The 21,270-nt window shown below is 36.3% G+C and overlaps 1 protein-coding gene across 5 annotated transcripts in view; it reads right to left on the bottom strand.

Annotated features, from left to right (window-relative positions):
• GPATCH2 (G-patch domain containing 2) overlaps nucleotides 1-21,270 on the bottom strand; it is a 201,804-nt gene that overhangs the window by 84,130 nt on the left and 96,404 nt on the right. For all 5 annotated transcript variants that reach the window (XR_001895551.2, XR_002517433.2, XM_003893105.5 and 2 more), the window contains exon 6: nucleotides 3,405-3,472. Coding sequence is in view for 3 of the 5 variants with exons in the window: in XM_003893105.5 (XP_003893154.1) it covers nucleotides 3,405-3,472 (68 nt within the window). In the remaining 2 variants the exon portion in view is untranslated. The remainder of the gene's footprint in view (nucleotides 1-3,404; nucleotides 3,473-21,270) is intronic.

Genomic DNA, 21,270 nt, shown 5'->3' with positions numbered 1-21,270 from the left:
AGGGATTTGAAAATTGACTCCCTTAAAACTACTGGTGATTCTGCTAGAAATTATTTGTATATCCTGAGGGTATGAGCACCTTAGTTTTTGTACTATGAGATGGTGAATTTGATAATAAGAGTCAGTTTCATGTATCTAACTCAGGGAGCAGGAGGAATGGAAGAAGGGTAACAGGGAGTATAGAATCACTTATTCCAGCTAGGAAGTTGGGGAACCATATAACTAAAACTCTCTGGCCAGAGTGGATACTGGCCATATACTTTCTTCTGTTAAAGGAGCTGATGGGAACATTTCGGATATTGGGCTTTTCTCCTAGAGCAATAAAAGAGACAAGCTGAAGTAAAATGGAGTCAGTTTTAAAGCAGACAGGCAGGCCAGTCCCTAGAAGGGCATCAACCTATGTAACTTAACTGGAAGTCTGTGTGTGTTTGTGTCTACACAACATTGCCTGTATACTTATTTATTTGCGTAAAAGAAAATTCCCATGATGTGGTGTCCTGTGGCTTCTCCTTGTCAAGAGTGGGATCTGTAAGGGACCTCCTCCTCATTGGCTCTACATAGGTAAGGGATGGGCCTGAAGAAAGGGATGAAAATACAGACTTACTAAATAAGCCTATAAAACATTATCAAGGCCAAGCATGGAGACTCACAGCTGTAATCCCAACGCTTTGGGAGGTAGAGGTAGAGGTGGTATGATTGCTTGAGCCCAGGAGTTCATGACTAGCCTGGGCAACATGGTGAGACCACATGTCTATCAAAAAAAGAGAAAAATTAGCCAGGCATGGTGGCCCATGCTTGTGGTCCCAGCTACTTGTGGAGTTGAGGCCAGAGGATCACTTGAGCCTGGGAGGTTGAGGCTGCAGTGAGTCATGATAGTGACTGCACCACTGCACTCCAGCCTGAGCAACAGAGCAAGATCCTGTCTAAAAAAATAAATAAATAAATAAAATATAATCTAAATTGAATTAAAGTCTTATAATCAGGCAATTGCAGCTGGGGAAACCATGTTTGGAACCCCTAAACGGAAACAGGCAGTGGCATGGAAGCTAGAGTTAACAAGCAAAATGACTCTAGTCTAGATCTTCCTGAATACCTCTCTGTAGGATTTCTCTGACAAAAAGCATGAGCCTGCTGACAGACTTCCTGAAGACCTATAACTACTTGCTGGAGGCCATGGCTTTGACCTGCCTCAGGGCAGAAGCCATTAAACTAAGGAGACTAAGAGTAGAGGAAGAACATGGAGGCCAGCAGCATTTGCTGGCGTGAAACTGTAAGAACAAACACAACAGAAACCACTGTATTTTTGATGAAATGCTAGTGCTGAAATAAACAACTTGGTCAACAAGAGTCTGTGACTGCTTAGTTCCTTAGGCAGATGACAAACCTCTTACTTTCACCAACAAGAAATGGGCTGATAAAACTGTGCAGTACCCTTTAAGGCATCTGCTGCAATGAACATATCAGCTGAGCTCTTCAGAGGAAGAATAACAAGTTAGGTTCTCCAAGAGAGGAGAGAGAGAATTGCTTGCCAAACTGGATATATGCGTTGTGGCATGCTGAGTATTAAGTATCTCATTTCTTGAATGAGAACTTTTGTTGAAATAGCCTACCTTAGGCCAGGTGTAGTGGCTCACACCTGTATTCCCAGCACTTTGGGAGGCTGAGGCAGGCGGAAGGCCTGAGGTCAGGGGTTCGAGACCAGCCTGGCCAACATGGGGAAACCCGGTCTCTACTAAAAATACAAAAATTAGCCGGGTGTGGTGGCACGCGCCTGTAGTCCCAGATACTCAAGAGGCTGATGCAGAAGAATCGCTTGAACCTGGGAGGCAGAGGTTGCAGTTAGCCGAGATTGCGCCACTGCACTCCAGCCTGGGCGATAAGAACGAGACTTTGTCTCAAGGAAAAAAAAAAAAAAGAAATAGCCTACCTTCTCCACAATTCTATAGTCTATGCATGCACTTTGAATTTATAGGCCACTATAAGATTATTATATCATTTTGCTGTATCTGAACAATAATCTCTATTTTATATTTAAGTAGTGATTTTAAAAAATAGAAACTAATGGATCCTAATATGTTTGCTTGCCACAAAAAATTTATTCAATAATTAATTCATGTCTTCCCATACTTTATGGCCTTTTTAAAAGTTCAATCAAATTTGTAGGAGATATATGGTATTGATCTAAAATACACAACAAGTTAAGCTTTTCCAACAAAGATGTATTTACAGATAGAATTAACCCGTGGAAATTCAAGCAATAATTTACCAAAGTCAAAGCTACAACTACCTAGTTTTTAAAAATTATCTAGTAAGTAGTCTCTTCCTTTTGTTGCAAAACGGAAATACATTCTGCTTGTTTCACAGCTCTTTATATTATTACCAAATGCTTGGCAGTAGCAGGAAGTAGAGAAGTACTTTTTTTTTTTTGAGAGATGGGAGTCTTGCCCTGTTTTCCAGGCTGGAATGCTTCTGCTCACTGCAACCTCTGCCTCCCAGGTTCAAGTGAGTCTCCTGTCTCAGCTTGCCAAGTAGCTGGGACTACAGGCATGCACCACCACGACCAGCTGATTTTTGTATTTTTAGTAGAGACTGGGTTTCACGATATGTTGGCCAGGCTGGTCTCGAACTCCTGATCTCAGGTGATCTGCCCATCTTGCCCTCCCAAAGTGCTGAGATTACAGCCCTGAGCCACCACGCTTGGCTCCCCCACAAAAAAAAAACCACAAAACAGTCTTTTACTCTTTTTTTTTTTTTTTCCTCTGTGATGGAGTCTCACTCTGCTGCCGAAGCTGGAGTACAGAGGCATGATCTCAGCTCACTGCAACCTCTGCCTCCTGGGTTCAAGCGATTCTCCTTCCTCAGCTCCTGAGTAGCTGGGATTACAGGCATGTGCCACCACGCCTGGATAATTTTTGTATTTTTAGTAAAGATGGGTTTCGCCATGTTGGCCAGGCTGGTCTCAAACTCCTGACCTCAGGTGATCTGCCCTCCTCAGCCTCCCAAAGTGCTGGGATTATGGGCATGAGCCACCATGCCTGGCTTAGTACTCTTCATTTTAGTATTTTAGAAGGGTTGGGATAGAGAATAAGGATGGAGGAGTAGGAAAGCTTGATGCTACTCAATGTAATGAAAATTTAAATTTTTAAAGATAATACATACATTTCAATAATGCATGAATTTCAAATACTATCACAAATAACAGAATAACTATATTTAAAAATCCCCATTTAAGTTTTGTCATGGTTTTCATTTAAATTGTTCTTACATTATTACCAATGGTAAATTATACTTACTCTTTTTAAAAAGTACAAATTAAACCAGCTTTACTAGTAGTAGCTACTAATTTCCCCAAAGAGCTAAGTAGAATACTTCAATAAGGTTATATAAACACATTGAGTACTCACTCATGGTGATGAGAATCTGGAGAAAAATGAACCATTCTCTTGTTACCCACTGGGCCAGGAGTGGGTACCTACAGGGAAATTTAAAAAGAAAAAATAAATTTCAGATTTGTATATAAAACGACCATGGATAATAGTGATATATCAATTTGAGGACATCACTCTAAAATGGAGAATACAAGATTTTCAAATCTCTGACAACATTGCGTGGATCAAAAGTATAATTTAATTCCTGGTAAGAATACTCTACTTGTTTTGGTCTAGTGTATTTCCTCTGCTAGATTTTTTTTTTTTTTTTTTTTGAGATGGAGTCTCGCTCTGTCCCCCAGGATACAGTGCAGTGGCCCAATCTCGGCTCACTACAAGCTCCGCCTCCCGGGTTCACGCCATTCTCCTGCCTCAGCCTCCCCAATAGCTGGGACTACAGGCGCCCGCCACCACGCCCGGCTAATTTTTTGTGTTTTTAGTAGAGACGGGGTTTCACCGTGTTAGCCAGGATAGTATTGATCTCCTGACCTCGTGGTCGGCCCGCCTCGGCCTCCCAAAGTGTTGGGATTATAGGCGTGAGCCACGGCGCCCGACCCCTCTCCTAGATTTTTAAAACTATTTAAAAAAAATCTTGGCCAGGCACAGTGGCTCACGCCTGCAATCCCAGCACTTTGGGAGGCTAAGGTGGGCAGATCACCTGAGGTCAGGAGTTTTGAGACCAGCCTGGCCAACATGGTGAAACCCCGTCTCTACTAAAAATGCAAAAATTAGCCAGGCATGGTGGCACGCACCTGTAATCCCAGCTACTCGGGAGGCTGAGGCAGCAGAATCGCTTGCGCACTGCACTCCAGCCTGGGTGACAGAGCAAGCCTCTGTCTCAAAATAATAATAAAAAAAAAAATTTAAAAAAAAGACTATTTACAATAGTGTAAATATCCTTTTAAAAAACACAGACCAGTGACTTATTATGTTAAAAAAAAAAAAGTTTAATTAGATCAGTGTTAAGCAGATATTTCCGAGGACCAATGTATTTGTAGCTAGATCCTAAATATAAATAACATGTATTATAACACATACATTTAAATATATACAAAAACTTAGATCAAGGAAGTGGTGAGCAACTCTTTTCATAGTTTCCCCGAGAAGATAGGAGTCATCTGTGTACTTACATAGTACAAAATACAATTTCATCTAAGGGAAAAATATTTTCACTCCTTTATTTCTAAATAAAATTTAAAATCTGAAGTAAGCTACTCCTATTTTTTTTTTTTAGAATTTCACAACTTTCTTATATAGATGGTTCTCAAAGGAAACATAGCACTGCACAAGAATGAATCTATCAATCACAATTGACAAGGCATACATTTACAGCAAAAGGCTTTAAGTTATGTTCCATTTTAACAACAACAAAAAAAACCTTCCGTAATTATAGAAGTGCCATTTATAGAGGATGGAGCGGGGGGGGAAAGCATGAGACAGCAATAAAATTCCTCTTAGAGAACACCCTAACATTTCCAAAACCTTATTTCTTCTCATATCCCTTGGGTTACAAGAATGCCAGCATATACTCAGAAATTCCAAGAAATGCAAATACTGCAAATGTGCACAGATGATGACATTAATAACCCTATGGTTTGAGCACCACAGGTAAACATGTGGCTCAACTCCAGGACTGCATCCTGCATTCATCTCAAAATGAGGTTTTCATGCTATTCCAGTGGGTATCCCTGGAATACCATAATCCATTTTCTACACTGTGGCTATGAGAAAAGCCGACTGTGCCTATGTCATGCTTTGTTAGAGGTTCATGATCACATTATCTCATGGTGGACCTGACACTTTTATTCAGTTTACAGTATGTTCTATGTACAGGCAACTTATTTCCTTTGCCAAGGCTGCTGACAACCTTTTCCACACTATATTAATCTTGTTTACTGACTTTATCTCGGTACAAATATCAGAAAACTAAACTTTTTATCTCAGAGAAAAAATAAACAACGTGTTGACAGAAGCAGAAGCTATTTTCAGGACTAAAATTGCTTGTTTACCTGAAGCTATACTTATGGAAAAATGTTTAAGTCTTGCTCTGGTTTGAAATACATAATCTGAAATTTAATAAATAAAGAAATTTCACATACACCCATGTGATAAATTGCCTGATGAAAACAAAGCAACTGAATACAATAAAACAGAATTTATAGCTAATTTATACCATAATACAAATGTAAGCTTTCAATCTAGTCAGAAATAATCATACTAGGTATTTCTCAGCAATCATATATATGTATTAAAAAACTGTAAGCTCAATTCAATTGCAGCAAGTAACCCACAAAAGATTTACAGTTTCAAGTGTAGATATTTAAATGATTTTACATATTTACCTACTACATGATCCCTTTAAAAAGACAGAGGTGACTATCCTTTGTTGTTATTTTAACTAAATTTTTGTTTTACTTTTAAAGATATGCAAAAATAGGCATAGTTTAGAAATTTACTTTTTTTAATGAAATAAAGCAACATATGATGATCTCTTCAGGGTCAATGTCAGTGGTCTGTCTCAGGAGCAAAATGTTCTTACAATGGGAACCTTTTGCTACTGTGGCAACTAGACACACTTACCTAAAATTTGAGAATAATATCTTTAATATAGAATTCAGCTTGTGGAAAGCAGTGTTGCACTGAAGTTTTAGTGAATTTTAAACTTTAAACCATGTTTAATCTGATTATTAGGAGAATACTTCAAAATACTATCAAACTTCAAGGAACATACTTAAAGAATTCTTTCTAAAAGTTTCATCATTTATTCAAGATAGAAAATAATCTTTACAAAAATTAAAGAAGCAGTTTTAAACATGAGATCAAAGTATTAAATTCTAGCATACAATTAAGTATGGTGACTGTTTTCTTCTCCAAAACATATGCTTTCTAGTGATTTCAGAACTGTCTTAGAAATCACAAATTTTAAGAAGTTGTTTCACTTTAAATATCTAATAAAATATTCACATAGTAAAGTTTATTAGTGAGAAAAATACATTTTATTCCATAAGAATTCCATAAGATTAGATAGGAAACAGGTATTCTGTTCTTTATGAGAAACAGTATCTTCACAATCCAATTCTTATAATTGACAAAACCCTGGAGACAATCATTTATGTAATTAGCCAATATTTAGTGTTGATAACCTTAGACATTACATTATATGCCCTGAATTCTTATGATTCATTTGTTAAATATTACTACATAAATAATGACTACAATTCGAAATAAAGGAGATATATTTCTTTTTATTAGATGCTTATCACACAAAGTCTTAAGAAGTAAACTGAAAGTTAGAAAAGAGTTGATGGTTTCTAGATAACATAACTTTTGTGTCCTAATTCTAAAAGATCACATGGGTCATAGATTTTGCTGTTGTTTAAATATTATCAATCTCAGGAAATAAGAATGTAGTAGCAAGAGATGAAAATTTAACAACAGTTGTACAAGTACCACTATTGATTCAGGAGGTCAATATGCACCAATATATTGGAAATTCTGCTAAATGATCAATTATCAATGACAAAATATCTGTTCTGTCAAAGTTATTAGACATATTAAAAGCAATTTCTTATTCTTTTTGTCCCTGATGTATTGACACCAATTTCATGATTTTACTTAAAAGGTAAAAAGTTGGTTTTATGTCTCATTTTCATTTAATTGTGTCATTATCAAATCCAATGCATGCCATACTATTCTTTCACAATTACGTAACCAAACAAATAACTTTACAAATCAGGTAAACTTCTCTGAGACACAAGAGTCTTGTAAGATTAATACAGAGGCCATTCAATACGGATGATATCTCACTTATATTCCCAATGATTAAGATTCCTTCTGTAAATTAATGAAGTTTCTTTTCATGTCCACATGTAAGAACAAGAAACCATCATCCTTTCTTCTCTCCTTCTAGTACAGCTGGTCCCCTTCAATTTTGCTCTGCTTTTCAACTATATTTTATTTGCCTTCCAAGTTCTACTCTGCTTCAGTGCCCACACTGACAAACACTTATGTTGGCAAGCTGCCATTCAAAAGAAGGCCTTTCCATTTTGTGAAGACTGGTCAATCAAATATGCCTGGTCTCCAGGCTGTCGGGAGGCACTGCCTCAGGCTCCAGGCCAGTTTGTCAAGACCCAGAGTTTCTGGTTTTTGTTACGTCAATTATTAATTTGACTCAACTTCTTTGAAGAAAGAAACAAGACTTTTAAGTAAAATAATATTCTAAATGTTTTACAGTAATTCATTTTAATTAATAGACATTGAAATAAATGTGTTGAATATTTATCTCCATATGGAAGAATAAAGGAAGATTCTTTGAAAGCATTTCAAATGAGCGCACTTTTGTTTTTTATTGGTGTTTTAAAAGTTCTGTTACAAGATAGTTGGAGGAATGAATAAAATATTTCATTGTATCATCTATTCTTATTACAGAATGGTCACAAATCACAAAAAGCACAATCCGTTTGGGGATGAGAAACATATTCAAGGAAATAACATTAAAATTACTTTTAAAGCAACATACAAAAATGTAAAAATTACTTTAGAATTGCTTTTAAAGAAAATACAAAAAGTGATAATTCAAGGAGCATAAATTGGATATCAGTTATAATATTAAAAGGAAACAAAGTAGTTATCTGATTTAAGAGGAATAAAGAGGAATAAAAAATCACCTCTAAGAAGGGAGTTGCATGCAATTTATCTCCCCCTGCTCCAATCCATCTTACCAATGTGCCAAATTCAACTTTCTAAATTGCTGCTTTTCACATGTCAACTTTCTCATTCCACAGCCATCCATGGCTCTACACTGAAAGTAAAATGAAAACTAATGAGATATGCATGCAAGGCTTTCCCTAAGCTGATCCTTACTTACTTGCCAATGTGATCTAGCACCTTATGCAGCCACCGAGAGCTTCTTATTCTAAATCCAGTACTGCTTACTTGGTACAATTCAACTAGTAACCTAACGCACATATAAAATTATGCTTAACCTTATCATATAATAAGTGATATCTGTTCCCTTTCAGTTGGGTGATTTTAGTTATATTGTTACATTGAACTAATCTTTTTGATGTCTTGATAAAAGTCAAGTTATGGAGCTCCTCTAATTCCAAGGGTTATTTTGATTGTTGTTTTTTAAAACGAAAAATATTAGTAAATATAATTCACATAATAATTCATATTTCACCTTTATCTGTCTAGATTTCTATTAAAGTAAAAATGTATTTATATGGCAGGCCAGGAAAAATCCTCATCACTGGCTACAAGAAATGAAAAAATTGGTGCATATGAAATATATGCCATAAAAACGAACATCTAATGTATGCCTGGTAATGTGTCTAATGCTAGGGAGAAGTCACTAGAAATCCTTGCCTACCAGATGTTTTAGTTTCAGACAATGTCCTCCTAGAAAGAAATTCAGGAAGGAAGATGATCCGTTCCTGAGGACAATTGAATTACAGGAGTGTTCAAAACTGTTGTAGAAAATCACTAAGGTTATACAATATAACTCAGTTTTCCAACGGAGAAAATGCCTCAAAGTTTGGAATTTTATAAAATCTAATAATGGTACAAAAAGTCATACCAGGTTCCTATCATTCATATCTTTAAAAATACCAATATTCACAAGCAATCTTGCTCTTATTAGCAGAGCTCACACGGTATGACTTTTAGGAAAAGACTTTGAACTAGGACCTATATAGTACTGACTATTCATAGCCTTCATGTTATCTAAATTATAGCATAGTGGGTGAAACTGATTATTTTTACCTGTTAGTCAAGGTTAAAATAAAAATTCTGTATCATTTGTTATGTTTTTACAATGCAATTTTAAATCTTTCTTGGTAGGACTTAAGCATGAACAAACTGACAAAGAATGTGTAATAATGAGCACAAAAGATATATCAAAAATTAATACAATTAGAAATATTTCTATTGTCATTAATAATAATATCCCTATTTTTATTTGTTTAAATTAAGTGTATTTACTTATTTGAGACAAGGTCTCATTATGTTGCCCAAGCAGGAGTACTCACAACTCATAGCTTAATGACAGCTCACTGCACCCTCAAACTCCTGGGCTCAAGCAATTCCCCTGCCTCAGCTGCTGGAGCAGCTAGGACTACAGGTGCGTACCACTATGCCCAGCTACTTTTTAAAATTTTGTATAGAGCCGGGGCCCTGCTATGTTGGGTGCGCTGGTCTTGAACTTCCAGCCTCAAGTAATCTTCCCACCTCAGCCTCCCCAAGTACTGGGATTACGGGCATGAGCTACGGTGTCCAGTCACTCCTGTTCTTTATAGCCTGCTTTATGGCTTGCTTTTCATAAACAATGTGCCTAGAGTGAAGAAACATCATTATTCTCAAATAATAGTGAAGAAACTAACACTCACAGAGGTGAGGGCACATGCCCTAGATGATAGGGACTGAATTAAGCTAACTTTGAATCAAAATTGTCCAATTTACCACCTAGTACTTTTTCCCCTACAGGGAGACTGCAAAAAACAAAAAACAAAAAACAAAAAACAAAACAAAAAAAAAAACACACATCAAAACCAATGTTTTCTGTATTTGGGGATTTGTCCCAGGAGATGATGGCCTGAATGATGGCCTGAATCTAGAATATACTCTAGGAAAATCTTCAGCCAAGGATAATCTAGACTTTGCCTGTAACTTCTGGGTAGCATGTGGGCTATTTTAAGTATATGCAATGCAGGGCTTGGCAGCACTAAACAGGGTTACCAGCACATATTATAGAAGGACTAACAAGAATAACAAATGGCTCCCCTATTAATCATTACAGCAAAAGAAGGATAACATTTACAAAGTGTAGTAGAGGGGAGTAAACACTCCACGATGAGAATATGTGAAAGAACTTGGCGAAAATTAAGAGAACTTAGGCTATTTTTCCTTTGAAAGCAGATATAAATCTAAATACGTGATTACATCTTTAAACCAGAAAGGTTTTGTTTAAAAAAAAAAAAAAAAAAAAGCCAGAAATAAACCACAGAGAAGTACAAGGCTTGCCTTTCTATTGAGGTTTAGCCTTCCTAGAGGAATCCGTATGTGTGTTGCAGGGAAGATGCTAACCTTACAGCTGACAGCATTGCATTAAGTAGTGAATAAAGACATAGACTTCAGCTAGTTTCAAAGTGATCTTACTATATTTTTAAGAGCAGCACATATAGTTCTCTATGAAATGACAGAATGAAAATTACACTAAAGTTTAGAAATATATACATACACATATAGTTGTATGTATGACATTAGCAATTATGTTTTTAACATAAAACTAAACAATATCATTGTTTTAAATCTTCATTTTAAACAATTTTTTCCTAGTTAAAGCCAGTCTGCATTGATAATTAAGAATTCAGAATTATTGGTCTATTAGAATAATAATACATCTAATTATTAAATACATAAATTCTCATTTCTGGTATACACTACTAATGAAAAATCTAAATGCTTTCACAGAAAAGATTAATCACTACATAATTCAAAAACAAATATAGCAACAACTTTTTTCATACCACTCCATCGTAATACTATTTTTGTTAAGTAAGGAACTAAAAATTAACCGATCAGAATGATGCCCAATACTGATAGTAAAGAGTTTTGCTTTGCCATCCAGTTTTAGTAACAAGCTGTGAGTGGCCTCTACTGGCTGACCAAAGGCTTCCTAAATCCCTTATTTATGAAGCTTGCAATATTACAAGCGTCAAGAAAATAAGGATGTATCCACGTATGTTTACGTAAAATCCACTATGCATAAAGATCTTCTTTTATGAATAAATCACAAAGTAATAAACAAAATTGTATGTGAGATGGTGTAAAAAACTTTTATCATTTCATCCCACTGCTATATGCTTGGATTATATTGGCAATCTATATATCTTCTAAAATTCTAATTTATATACCATGATAATCTAAATGTGGATTTTCTTAATTCATATCAAAGCAATTCACATCTGCATTTAAAAACAAATAGTTTTGGGGACTCGTTCAATACACACACACGTACGACTTCTCAAAATTAAGTTTATATTTAGGATTGGCAAACTGACTTTGGAGGCAAACACAAAGAAGACTGAATTTAAAAACTTGAAAGAATTTTTAATTTTAAAAAAGAGATTAATATTTTATGTAATGGTTTATGAAAATACTATCCCGGAAATATAGTAATCTAAAGCAATTTAAAAAATTTCTACATCGTTGCTCCTATGTTTGGGAGGGAGTAATTTTATATTTAAAATGAAATAGCAGTCAAGAAGGCAAAACCTTGCTTGTATTAGGAAATGTCCATTCAGTATTCATAATAGAGAAGAAAAAATATTTCAGTTTTTGCTCAGCAGCTTCCTAATAATAAAAGCTTCCCGTGTGTGGGAAAATTTGTAATTTGTATTTATCTATTTAAACATATAATCATATATTTGATTCACTTCATCCTTTACCCAATCTATTCACCTGAATATACTCTATTAAAAATTATTAGCAAATATATCTAATGATGTCAAAAGGTGATTACGTTTATTTTAAAAAGTTATTGTTCTCACATGTAACAATATTCCAGTATATTTCAACCTTCATTTCAGAATTCAGTCCCATTATCTTGCCTGCTCAAAATGGTTCAGAGGGTTATCTAGCTGACATATAAGATAACCCTCCATCTCACTAGACACCACTGGGATATGACACACTGACCGGCAGTAAGCCCTTATTATTATCCTGAAATATATAGCACATAATGTAGTTGCTGCCAAGGAATTTGTTTATAAAAATCTTTTTTTATCTCTCTGGACATTTAAGTCATTCTTTAAAAGTAATGTTCAACTATTTTAAAGAATTTCATACAATGAATAAACGTTCTATTTTATGTTTAAAGTTTTCATTCCTATTTCCCACAATTTTATTAAAGCTTAAAAAAATATATATAGAAAATAAAAGCCAGAAAGTATTTTCTCCTTGTTGCTTAGGTTATATAGAGCCTATTATACAAAGGATAAAACTTAAAAACAAAAGAGATCTCAATAGTTCATTCCTAGGGAGAATTATGCATATTGAAGCTCAATACATGTAAAATTAATTGTCTTCTTTTTAATTTTTTGGGGGGTAGCAGAAGAGGTCAGAGGGCAATACGGTAGTGAAGATAATGATGAGATTCAGCAAACATGTTTGAGGACGTAACACATTATTAATACAGCTTTTTGAAAAAAATTCTACAGGCACATTTAAAAAATTTATTTAAGAATATAAGCAGACTAGGAAAACTTTTAAGTGCTTGCTTATAAACTACTTAAATTATTTCGGTACTCAAAATCACATGATCAACATTTCGGCAGCTAAAATTTATTTTCTTTCCACATTATTCAACAATGTGTCACATCATCCATTGTGCATACTTTTTGAACTGGGTATTATTTCTACTATTTTTCAAACTGTTTTTATAAACTAGTCAATTTCTTCTTAACCTGATAGTGGTGTTGCATAAAACCTTAATTTACATCAAGGGAAAAAATTACAGCTGGTTTTCATAATTAAAAATGTATTTCTAAGAATCTCAAGGACAAATGGTAATTTATAAGAAAAATGCTGATAGTCTCAACACTTCTAAACTGACAACTTAACATGGTTTATATTTAGCAAATAAAACACTTAAAATATTGCTCTGTACAAGCTGTTCTAAAGCAAACACGCAGGCAATCATTCAATCATTCAATCTTATTTGATGCAGTTCAAGACCTTATTATACTGTTAATTGCACTAAAAATTTCCACAGCTAAAAAAAAAAGTATGTCATCATGATTTGATAAGGGAGGGAAAAAGCACAAATGTACAATATATTGCAAACTATTTGTGGTATGAATAAATGAGTGAATGAGTTAATTAAAAAGAGGTCAAATATTAGTTAACAAATAGCAGTGTAAGTATAATCTTAGCATATTACATACTCAATAAATGACAACAAAAATCCCAAGTAACCTAAAACTTTTAACATTTTTTTGGCCAATATCTATTTTAAGTAAATAACCACAGTCAGACTCTCACATTTTTGAAATAGTTAATAGCTTTACCTTGATAGAAGTAAATGTCTATCCCAAGTCTGGTTGTTTATAGCAAGGGACCGCAACCAGGCCACACAGCAGAAGGTGAACAGCAGATGAGCAAGCAAAGCTTCATCTGTATTCACAGCTGCTCCCCACTGCTCACATTAGCACCTGAGCCCTGCCTCCTGTTAGATCAGTGGTGGCATTTAATTCTCATAGGAGTGTGATCCCAATTGAATTGTGCATGCAAGGGATCAAGGTTGTGTGTTCCTTATGAGAATCTAATGCCTGATGATCTGTCACTGTGTCCCATCAGCCCCAGAGGGGACTGTCTAGTTTCAGGAAAACAAACTGAGTGCTCCCACTAATTCTACATTATGGTGAGTTGTAGAAGTTTTTCATTATGTATTGCAATGTAATAATGATACAATTATTTCATTATGTATTACAATGTATTAATAATAGACATACAGTGCACAATAAATGTAATGTGCTTGAGTCATCCCCAAACCATCCCCCTACCCCCAGTTTGTGGAAAAACTGTCTTCCAGGAAACCAGTCCCTGGTGTCAAAAAGGTTGGAAAGCACTGGTTTACAAAGTCAGTCAGGCAGCCAGAGATAACTCACTTCCCGTGAGGTGCGTTCTGGACAATATGAGGTATGTGTAGTCACCAGGTAGTGAAGTTTCTAAGGAAAGTTCAAGTGACTAACTCAGTTGGCATGTGCCTTGTGCCCTTCTTTGTACTTCATGGTACCTGGGATACGGCCAATAACATCAATTTTTTTTTTTTTTTTTTGACTAGGAGTTAAAGACCAAAAGAATCAAAGGTTTCCATCATGGCATCTGTTATCAGGGTAACCAAGCCACCAAGTGCCTTTCTATGTCAGGGGGGGAAACAAAATACAACAACCCATCATTATATGGCTACCTTATTATGTACACCAAGCTCAATTCGTAATTAATAATAATGAAGCCAATTATATCCATTAAATTCTATATTTAGTCCTAGAAAACAACGTGTCATTTGGTGGACCAGGAATTCACTAATAAGAGAGGAGATTGTAAACAACTTCTTCATATGCCCAGCACTCGGGTGCTATATGGAAGATTCTAATGAATTGCACAGTATCAACCCTACTAGCTAATATGTTGCAGACTTAAAACATAAAACCATCTAAAGATTAAACAACTACTAAACTGTGTGCATTTAGTTATAATTGCAACAGAAGTTAAAAAAAAAAAAAAAAAAAAAGCATTAAAGCCCAAATTAGCAAATGTGGCTTTTGGAGGAGATGAGACTTATGCTGAGTGTTAGAGCTGGCTAGGCTCTAAGCCAACGGAAGGAGGGGTGACTATATGCATAAACAAGTTTTGAATCAAAAGGGTATATATATTGGAAATGAGAAAATAAACCTGACTAGAAGTTCATAGGAAATAATGGTTGGATAGGTAACAAAGGTTCAGAAATCTAAGAATATTGTTCATCCTGTAAAATAATCTCTATGTTCAAGTCTTTAAAAATTAAGCTAGATTTTCGTGACTAATAGATATCATCAGACTCTGTCAAGGGTGGCCACGTAAAAATAAAAAGACACAGATAAGATGTTTTCATGTATTGAATTTCCATATTTTTACCTTTACTTCTTTATTGCTTTCTGGATCCTATGTCAAGAGCTTGAACATGGTTTCTTCTACACACAGCAGGATGAGGCAAACCCTTCTGCCTATGACTAGGACCTGAGGCATTCTGCCCCTTCCTACTCCTTGGTGTATGGAAAGGAGAACTAGGCTGAAGTAGGAGGAGTAAGTCAGAAACCAACATTCTAATGATCTCCATGCCTCTTGCATAAAGTAAGGTGGAAGGTCAGAGAAGCATGAGGGGACTGAGGGATGTTTGCTTCCTGAGGTACAGTCGGGGAGTAACATGTCTAGAAGAGGTGCCACATTTGAACTGGCACCTTGTCCAACAGGCCACAGTAGTAAAAATGCTGCATTTGTGGAAGGTGGAGGCCAGACAGATAGCCTGAGAGAACGCTGCTGGTTCCCCAAGGTCTGAGTATGTGAGACAGGTGATCCAGGAGTTTCTGTACCCTAATGAGGGGACCAGGGGGTGAGGACTGTCTTGGGATTCAAGAAAGCACAGGGACTTGAAGATCTGAGGCAAATGGCTGGAATCTGTGGGCTTCAGTAATGGGTACCAGAATAATACCCCCAAAGGCCAAATGGAACCAGACTCACAGAAGTGAATGTAGTGCCAGTGTTCAGTCCAGACCAGCTAGAGGTCAGCAAGCAAAGAATAGTGATTGGACAGAGAGATGATGCATGGATCTGAGGTAATAGATTCCCCCATAATCCTCCCTAGGACACATAAGCTCTGTAGTGCCACCTTGGAGAGAAAGAGATGGGGAGAGAGGAGAACTGCAAGAGCAAGCATTTGTTAAAAAGGGGCTGAGTTACCCAAAGAAATAGTTTATACAGAGATAACTGTAACTGAAAAATCTGTTTCACTTTCTCCTGCGGTTTGGATATGGTTTGTTTGTCCCCACCAAAACTTATGTTGAAATTTGGTCCCTGGCATGATGGTATTGGGAGGTGGGGACTAGTTGGAGGTGTTTGGGTCATGAGATCTCTCAAGAATGGTTTGGTTCCCTCTGCATGGTAGTGAGTTCTCCTGCTGGAAGACTAGATTAATGCTTGTAGAAATGGATTAGTTCCCCTCCAGAGTAAGTTGTTAAAAAGCCAGGCCATTGCTCAGGTTTCCCTCTTCACACATGTCTGTTTCTCCTTTGATCTTCTCCTCCATGTTATGATGCAGAACAAGAGCCCTCACCTGAAGACAGTGCTGTACCCTTGAAATTCTCAGCATGCACAACTGTGAGCTAAATAAACCTCTTTTCTTTATAAATTATTCAGTCTTGGGTATTTTGTTATAGCAACACGAAACAGACTAAGATAATTCCCAGATTCCTGTTCCTCCACCAATGTACTTCTTTCCCCACTTTCCCCACACCAGGCACTAACAGGCAGAAGCTCATGAGAAATAACAAATGCAGTAAATAAAGAGGCTACATTTTCTCTCACCCAAGAGTTAACTTTTTGCTCACCACACTTACAAACTGACATCAACTCTTCAGAACATATTCATGAATACAGGAATTATCCTTACAAATTAGAATAGATAAAAATCTTTCAATGTATCCACAATATAAAGTACTAAATACTAGTTTAAGCTTTCTTGCTGTTTCATAGCAAAATACCACATAATGTATGTCATGCTTTTCAATCTACAGGTTACAAAATCAACAGTGACAAAGACATAACCTTTGTAATAAGTCTACAAAGTAATATGGAGTCCTAGTGGTAATTCTTGTTATCCAATGCAGTGATCACAATGAAATATGCTACCCACCAAGTTTAACAAAATAAACTGAAATTTGTGGATTTCATCATTTTTTCTCCCTCCAGTATAAAGTAGTTCTCAATAGAAGAGCATAGAGATGAAAACTGGGCTATGGAGCCAGACTGCCCAGGTCCAAATACTAACTTCTCCATGTTTCAGTGTTATGACTGTGTGAATTTCCTCATCTACAAAATGGAGGTGGATAATAGTACCTATTTGATTGCTTTATTACAAAAATTAAATGAGATCATTTGTAAAGCATATAGATCAGTGTATATTAGCTATTATTATTTGTATTAATTGTTTCACAGTCTAATGAAAAGTACAATCTCAATAATAAGATGACAATAAATGTTACAGAGGATGTTAACAAGAATAAGGAGTTTTGTAGGGTTGGTGGGAGTGGGAGCAAGGAAGGTGTGTGTACACAGAAAAATGGTGCCATCAAAGATGTTTATTTATTGGGGCCATCACCACTTCTTTCCATGAATTAACTGAAACCATCTTGGTGGGGTTTGATAAAAATTAAACGAATAATTTTTTTCTCGTGATTGTTTCAGAAGAGCAGATACATACCTAGTTTACAAAACACTCATTGTTTAAAAATAGTTTCTTAAAGCCTGTGGTACTTAGTCTAAATTATAAAACTTAATTCAATAATTTCCACAAAGACATTATTGGTGACTGTATAGGCTGATAATTCTGATGCTTTTCAATTAGTGTAAAGGTCATGAGTTAAAATAAAATAGAGAAGTATTTTAGCTATAATAATCGTCACTAAATTGAATGTTTCACAGCTGATTTGCTTTTCTTGGCCAATTCTAAGGGCCTGAAAACTTGAACAGGCAGACCAGTTGAATACATGGTATTCAGTTGCTGGAAGAAATAAAGTGAACGCACTTCCTCCCAAGCCCAGTAACACACACACACACACGCACACACACATGCACACACAGAGACACACACACACACTTTTATTTAATTTTATACAAAACAATGCAGAACTTTGAAGGCTTCTCTGATCACACACAACAGAGGTAATTTCTTTATACAATTTTAATTCCTATATGTCTCTGTATCTTTCTTATATCACTTAACATACTGCCTGCCTCATGTTAGCATTACACATATGTTTGTCTTCTCTATAATAATATGATTCTCAAAAGCAGAGGCTATATATTATTTACTGTTGTATTGCCACCAGGATCTGGCACATTTGCCTACACTGAACCATGTGCTGAATTAGTCAAAAGCACAAATATTTTTCATGAGAGCTGATTAGCATTTTGCAACAATCATAAAAATTCAGTCTATACTTCAAGTAATTCACAAACAGGTTTTAAATACTATAGTATTTCAAAAATCTGGATATGGTGTTTTTGAAGTCATACTGCCATCTGCATAATTAAAACCACTTAATACCAATCTCATGAAATAGTACACACACATACACACACACACATACACATACACACATATACAAAACCAGTAGAGAATACAAAGAGAATCAACTGACTACAGGCATATAATTTACTCAGTTCTTTGCATAAAGAGTGGTTCATAATTTTTAAAATATAGAAAATGAAAGAGATGCTCATTACTATAATTAATGAACACCTAAAACATTTTTGACAAGTTGGTCAAAACAGAGGAAAAAAGAATACAAGAAAAAAGAAAAACAAATTGCTGAATTATCTTTCTGGGTAGCACACTGTTAAGAAATTCGTTGACAGAAAGGATGCTGTCAAGCACTAGCATATACTCTGAGACTATGGCAGGATATATCATATGTGCTTACAAACCGTTCTAGAAGCTACCTACAAAGAGGAGCATGTATGCATCAATATAATTAAGAAACTGGAAATCACCAATTATTTCTTGAATTGTTTCACAGTATTAACTATGAGTTCTGTGAACATTAAACCACACCATGGAATCTGAAACAATAGGATATTGTCTATCATAGTCAGTCTGTGAAACATGGACATAATGTCACTGCAACCCAACTCCACTGGACCGGTACACAAACAGAATCCCAAGTAGTACACTCCACTGGGCTGTGAGCAACTCCAGGTGCAGGTGCACTGTTTTATTCTTCTGTCCTCTGTGATTAACCCAGTATGTACTCAGTAAATAGTATCCATTACTATTGATTTCAACAAACAATGATTGAGCACTTCCTAGGTGGCAGAAACTCTCAGAAGCTGCATATTAAATATTTCTAATGCTCACAACTCTGCAAGATTCTAATTATTATCTCAATCTTACAAATGAGGCTCGGAGAGATTAAAACAACTTAGCTAAGGCCACCTACCTGACAAGTAGTATAGCCACTATTTTGGTCCAGAAATGTCTGGTTCATTGACTCAACAAAAAACATATTGAACCCTGACTATGTATCCTGAGCAAGGAGGAGGAGATGTATTGGTGAACAAAACTGAAAAGGCCCCTGCATTTATGGGACTGACATTTTACTCTAGGGAGTCACAATGAATAAAACAAACAGACAAGAACACTACAGATTTTAGAAAATGAAATGAAGGAAATAAATAAGAAGGTGGTAGGGAAGAGGAACCCCAGCTGACCTGACCCCTGAAGGATAAGATGGAGCAGCCAATCAAAGGGCAGGAGGAATGAAACATTCCTAGACAAAGGAAGTAGGATATATGAAGGCCTGGAAGCAAGGAAGAGTTTACATGATCAAGGAGTAGGATGGAAGTCTGTGTGGGGAAGGAAAGACGGGTACAATGTGAGGTCAGAGAACAGAACAGGGTCCCACTGGCCTTAATTGTAAAAAGTTGTGCTCTTTCCTTATCTTTTGTTTTTTTGAGACAGGGTCTCGCTCTGGCACCCGGGCTGGAGTGCAGTGGTGTCGTCATAGCTCACTGCAGCCTTGACCTCCCAGGTTCAAGTGATCCTCCCACCTCAGCCTCTGGAGTAGCTGCGACTGCAGGTGTATACCACCATGCCCACCTGGCTAATTTTTTTTTTTTTTTTAGAGATGGGGAGATGGGGTTTCACCATGTTGCCCAGGCTGGTCTTGAACTCCTGAGCTCAAGTGATCTGCCTGCCCCAGCTTCCCACAGTGTTGGAATTACAGGTATTAAGCCACCACACCCAGCCTGCTCTTTTCTTTATAACAGCAATTCTCAAACTTCATACTCTTAAAAATGATGGAGGACTACTAAGAGCTTTTGTTTATGTAGATTATATCTATTGATATTGAGTGTATGAGATATTAAAACTGTGCTAATTTTTAAATTCAAGAATCTACAAGAACACACTTCCTGGAGACTAGAAAATACCCCTGTACAGTTGGGAAAAAATAAAGTTGAAAAAGACAAATAATATCTTAGTGTTATGAAAACAGTTTTGCCCCTGAGGACCCACTCGAAGAGTCTCAGGGACCCCCAGTGGTTTCCAGATCACACTTGGAGAAGCATTGCCACATGCCGTGGTTGTCCAAGTGTGGTTCTCAGACTAGGACTAGCAGCATCTAGAGACTAGGAACTGTCTCTTACTCAACTGTGTTTCTCCCATACATTGCTCAGTGTCTGGCACATGGCAAATATGAAATAGAACAATACTCACTTGTTGACTTAAGTATTTATGTTTTCTCTTGATATTGAGATTGGTATCTCCATGAAAGTCATGCCAGATACTTTGTTCTGAATCATATATAACAGAATCCTAGGTGCACAGGTTTTCATTAAGCCCTTTTTATTGAATATAGACATAGATTTGATAAATAGCAATGGGGATAACAAATATAATTAGCAAGAAAACTCTGTGCTCTTTTAGTGATGTATAGAAATACTTAAATGAATATAAAATAAGATCTATCAAAAAGATTCTTATAGCTGGGCGTGGTGGCTGACACCTGTAATCCCAGCACTTTAGGAGGCCAAGGTGGGCGGATCACCTGAGGTCAAGAGTTTGAGACCAGCCTGGCTAACATGATGAAACCCCCCCTCTACTAAAAACACAAAAATTAGCCATGCATAGTAGGGGGGTGCCTGTAATCCCAGCTACTCAGGAGGCTGAGGCAGAAGAATCGCTTGAACCCAGGAAGTGGAGGTTGCAGTGAGCCAAGATCATGTCACTGCATTCCACTCTGGTCAACAGAATGAGACCCTGTCTCAAAAATAAATAAATAAATAAATGAAAATAAAAAGATTCTTACAGTTCTTATAATTAATTGCCCTCTCCTATAAAATACAGACCATACTTTATGCCACCCACATTTTGAAGATTTAGGAACAGCCATAAAAACATCCTAGCAAACATTCATTCTCAAATCAAACACTAGACTGTAATTTAATCTTATTATCAACTGGGTAAAGTATTAGCTTTTAAGTAAAAATTGCCCATCTTCTTATTAGTGAGCATGGCCTTGACGGT

This window comes from Papio anubis, chromosome 1 (genome assembly GCF_008728515.1).
Source record: "Papio anubis isolate 15944 chromosome 1, Panubis1.0, whole genome shotgun sequence".
Taxonomy (NCBI): domain Eukaryota; kingdom Metazoa; phylum Chordata; class Mammalia; order Primates; family Cercopithecidae; genus Papio; species Papio anubis.
The sequence above is the reverse complement of the archived record's forward strand: the minus strand, read 5'-3'. Positions and strand labels throughout refer to the sequence as shown.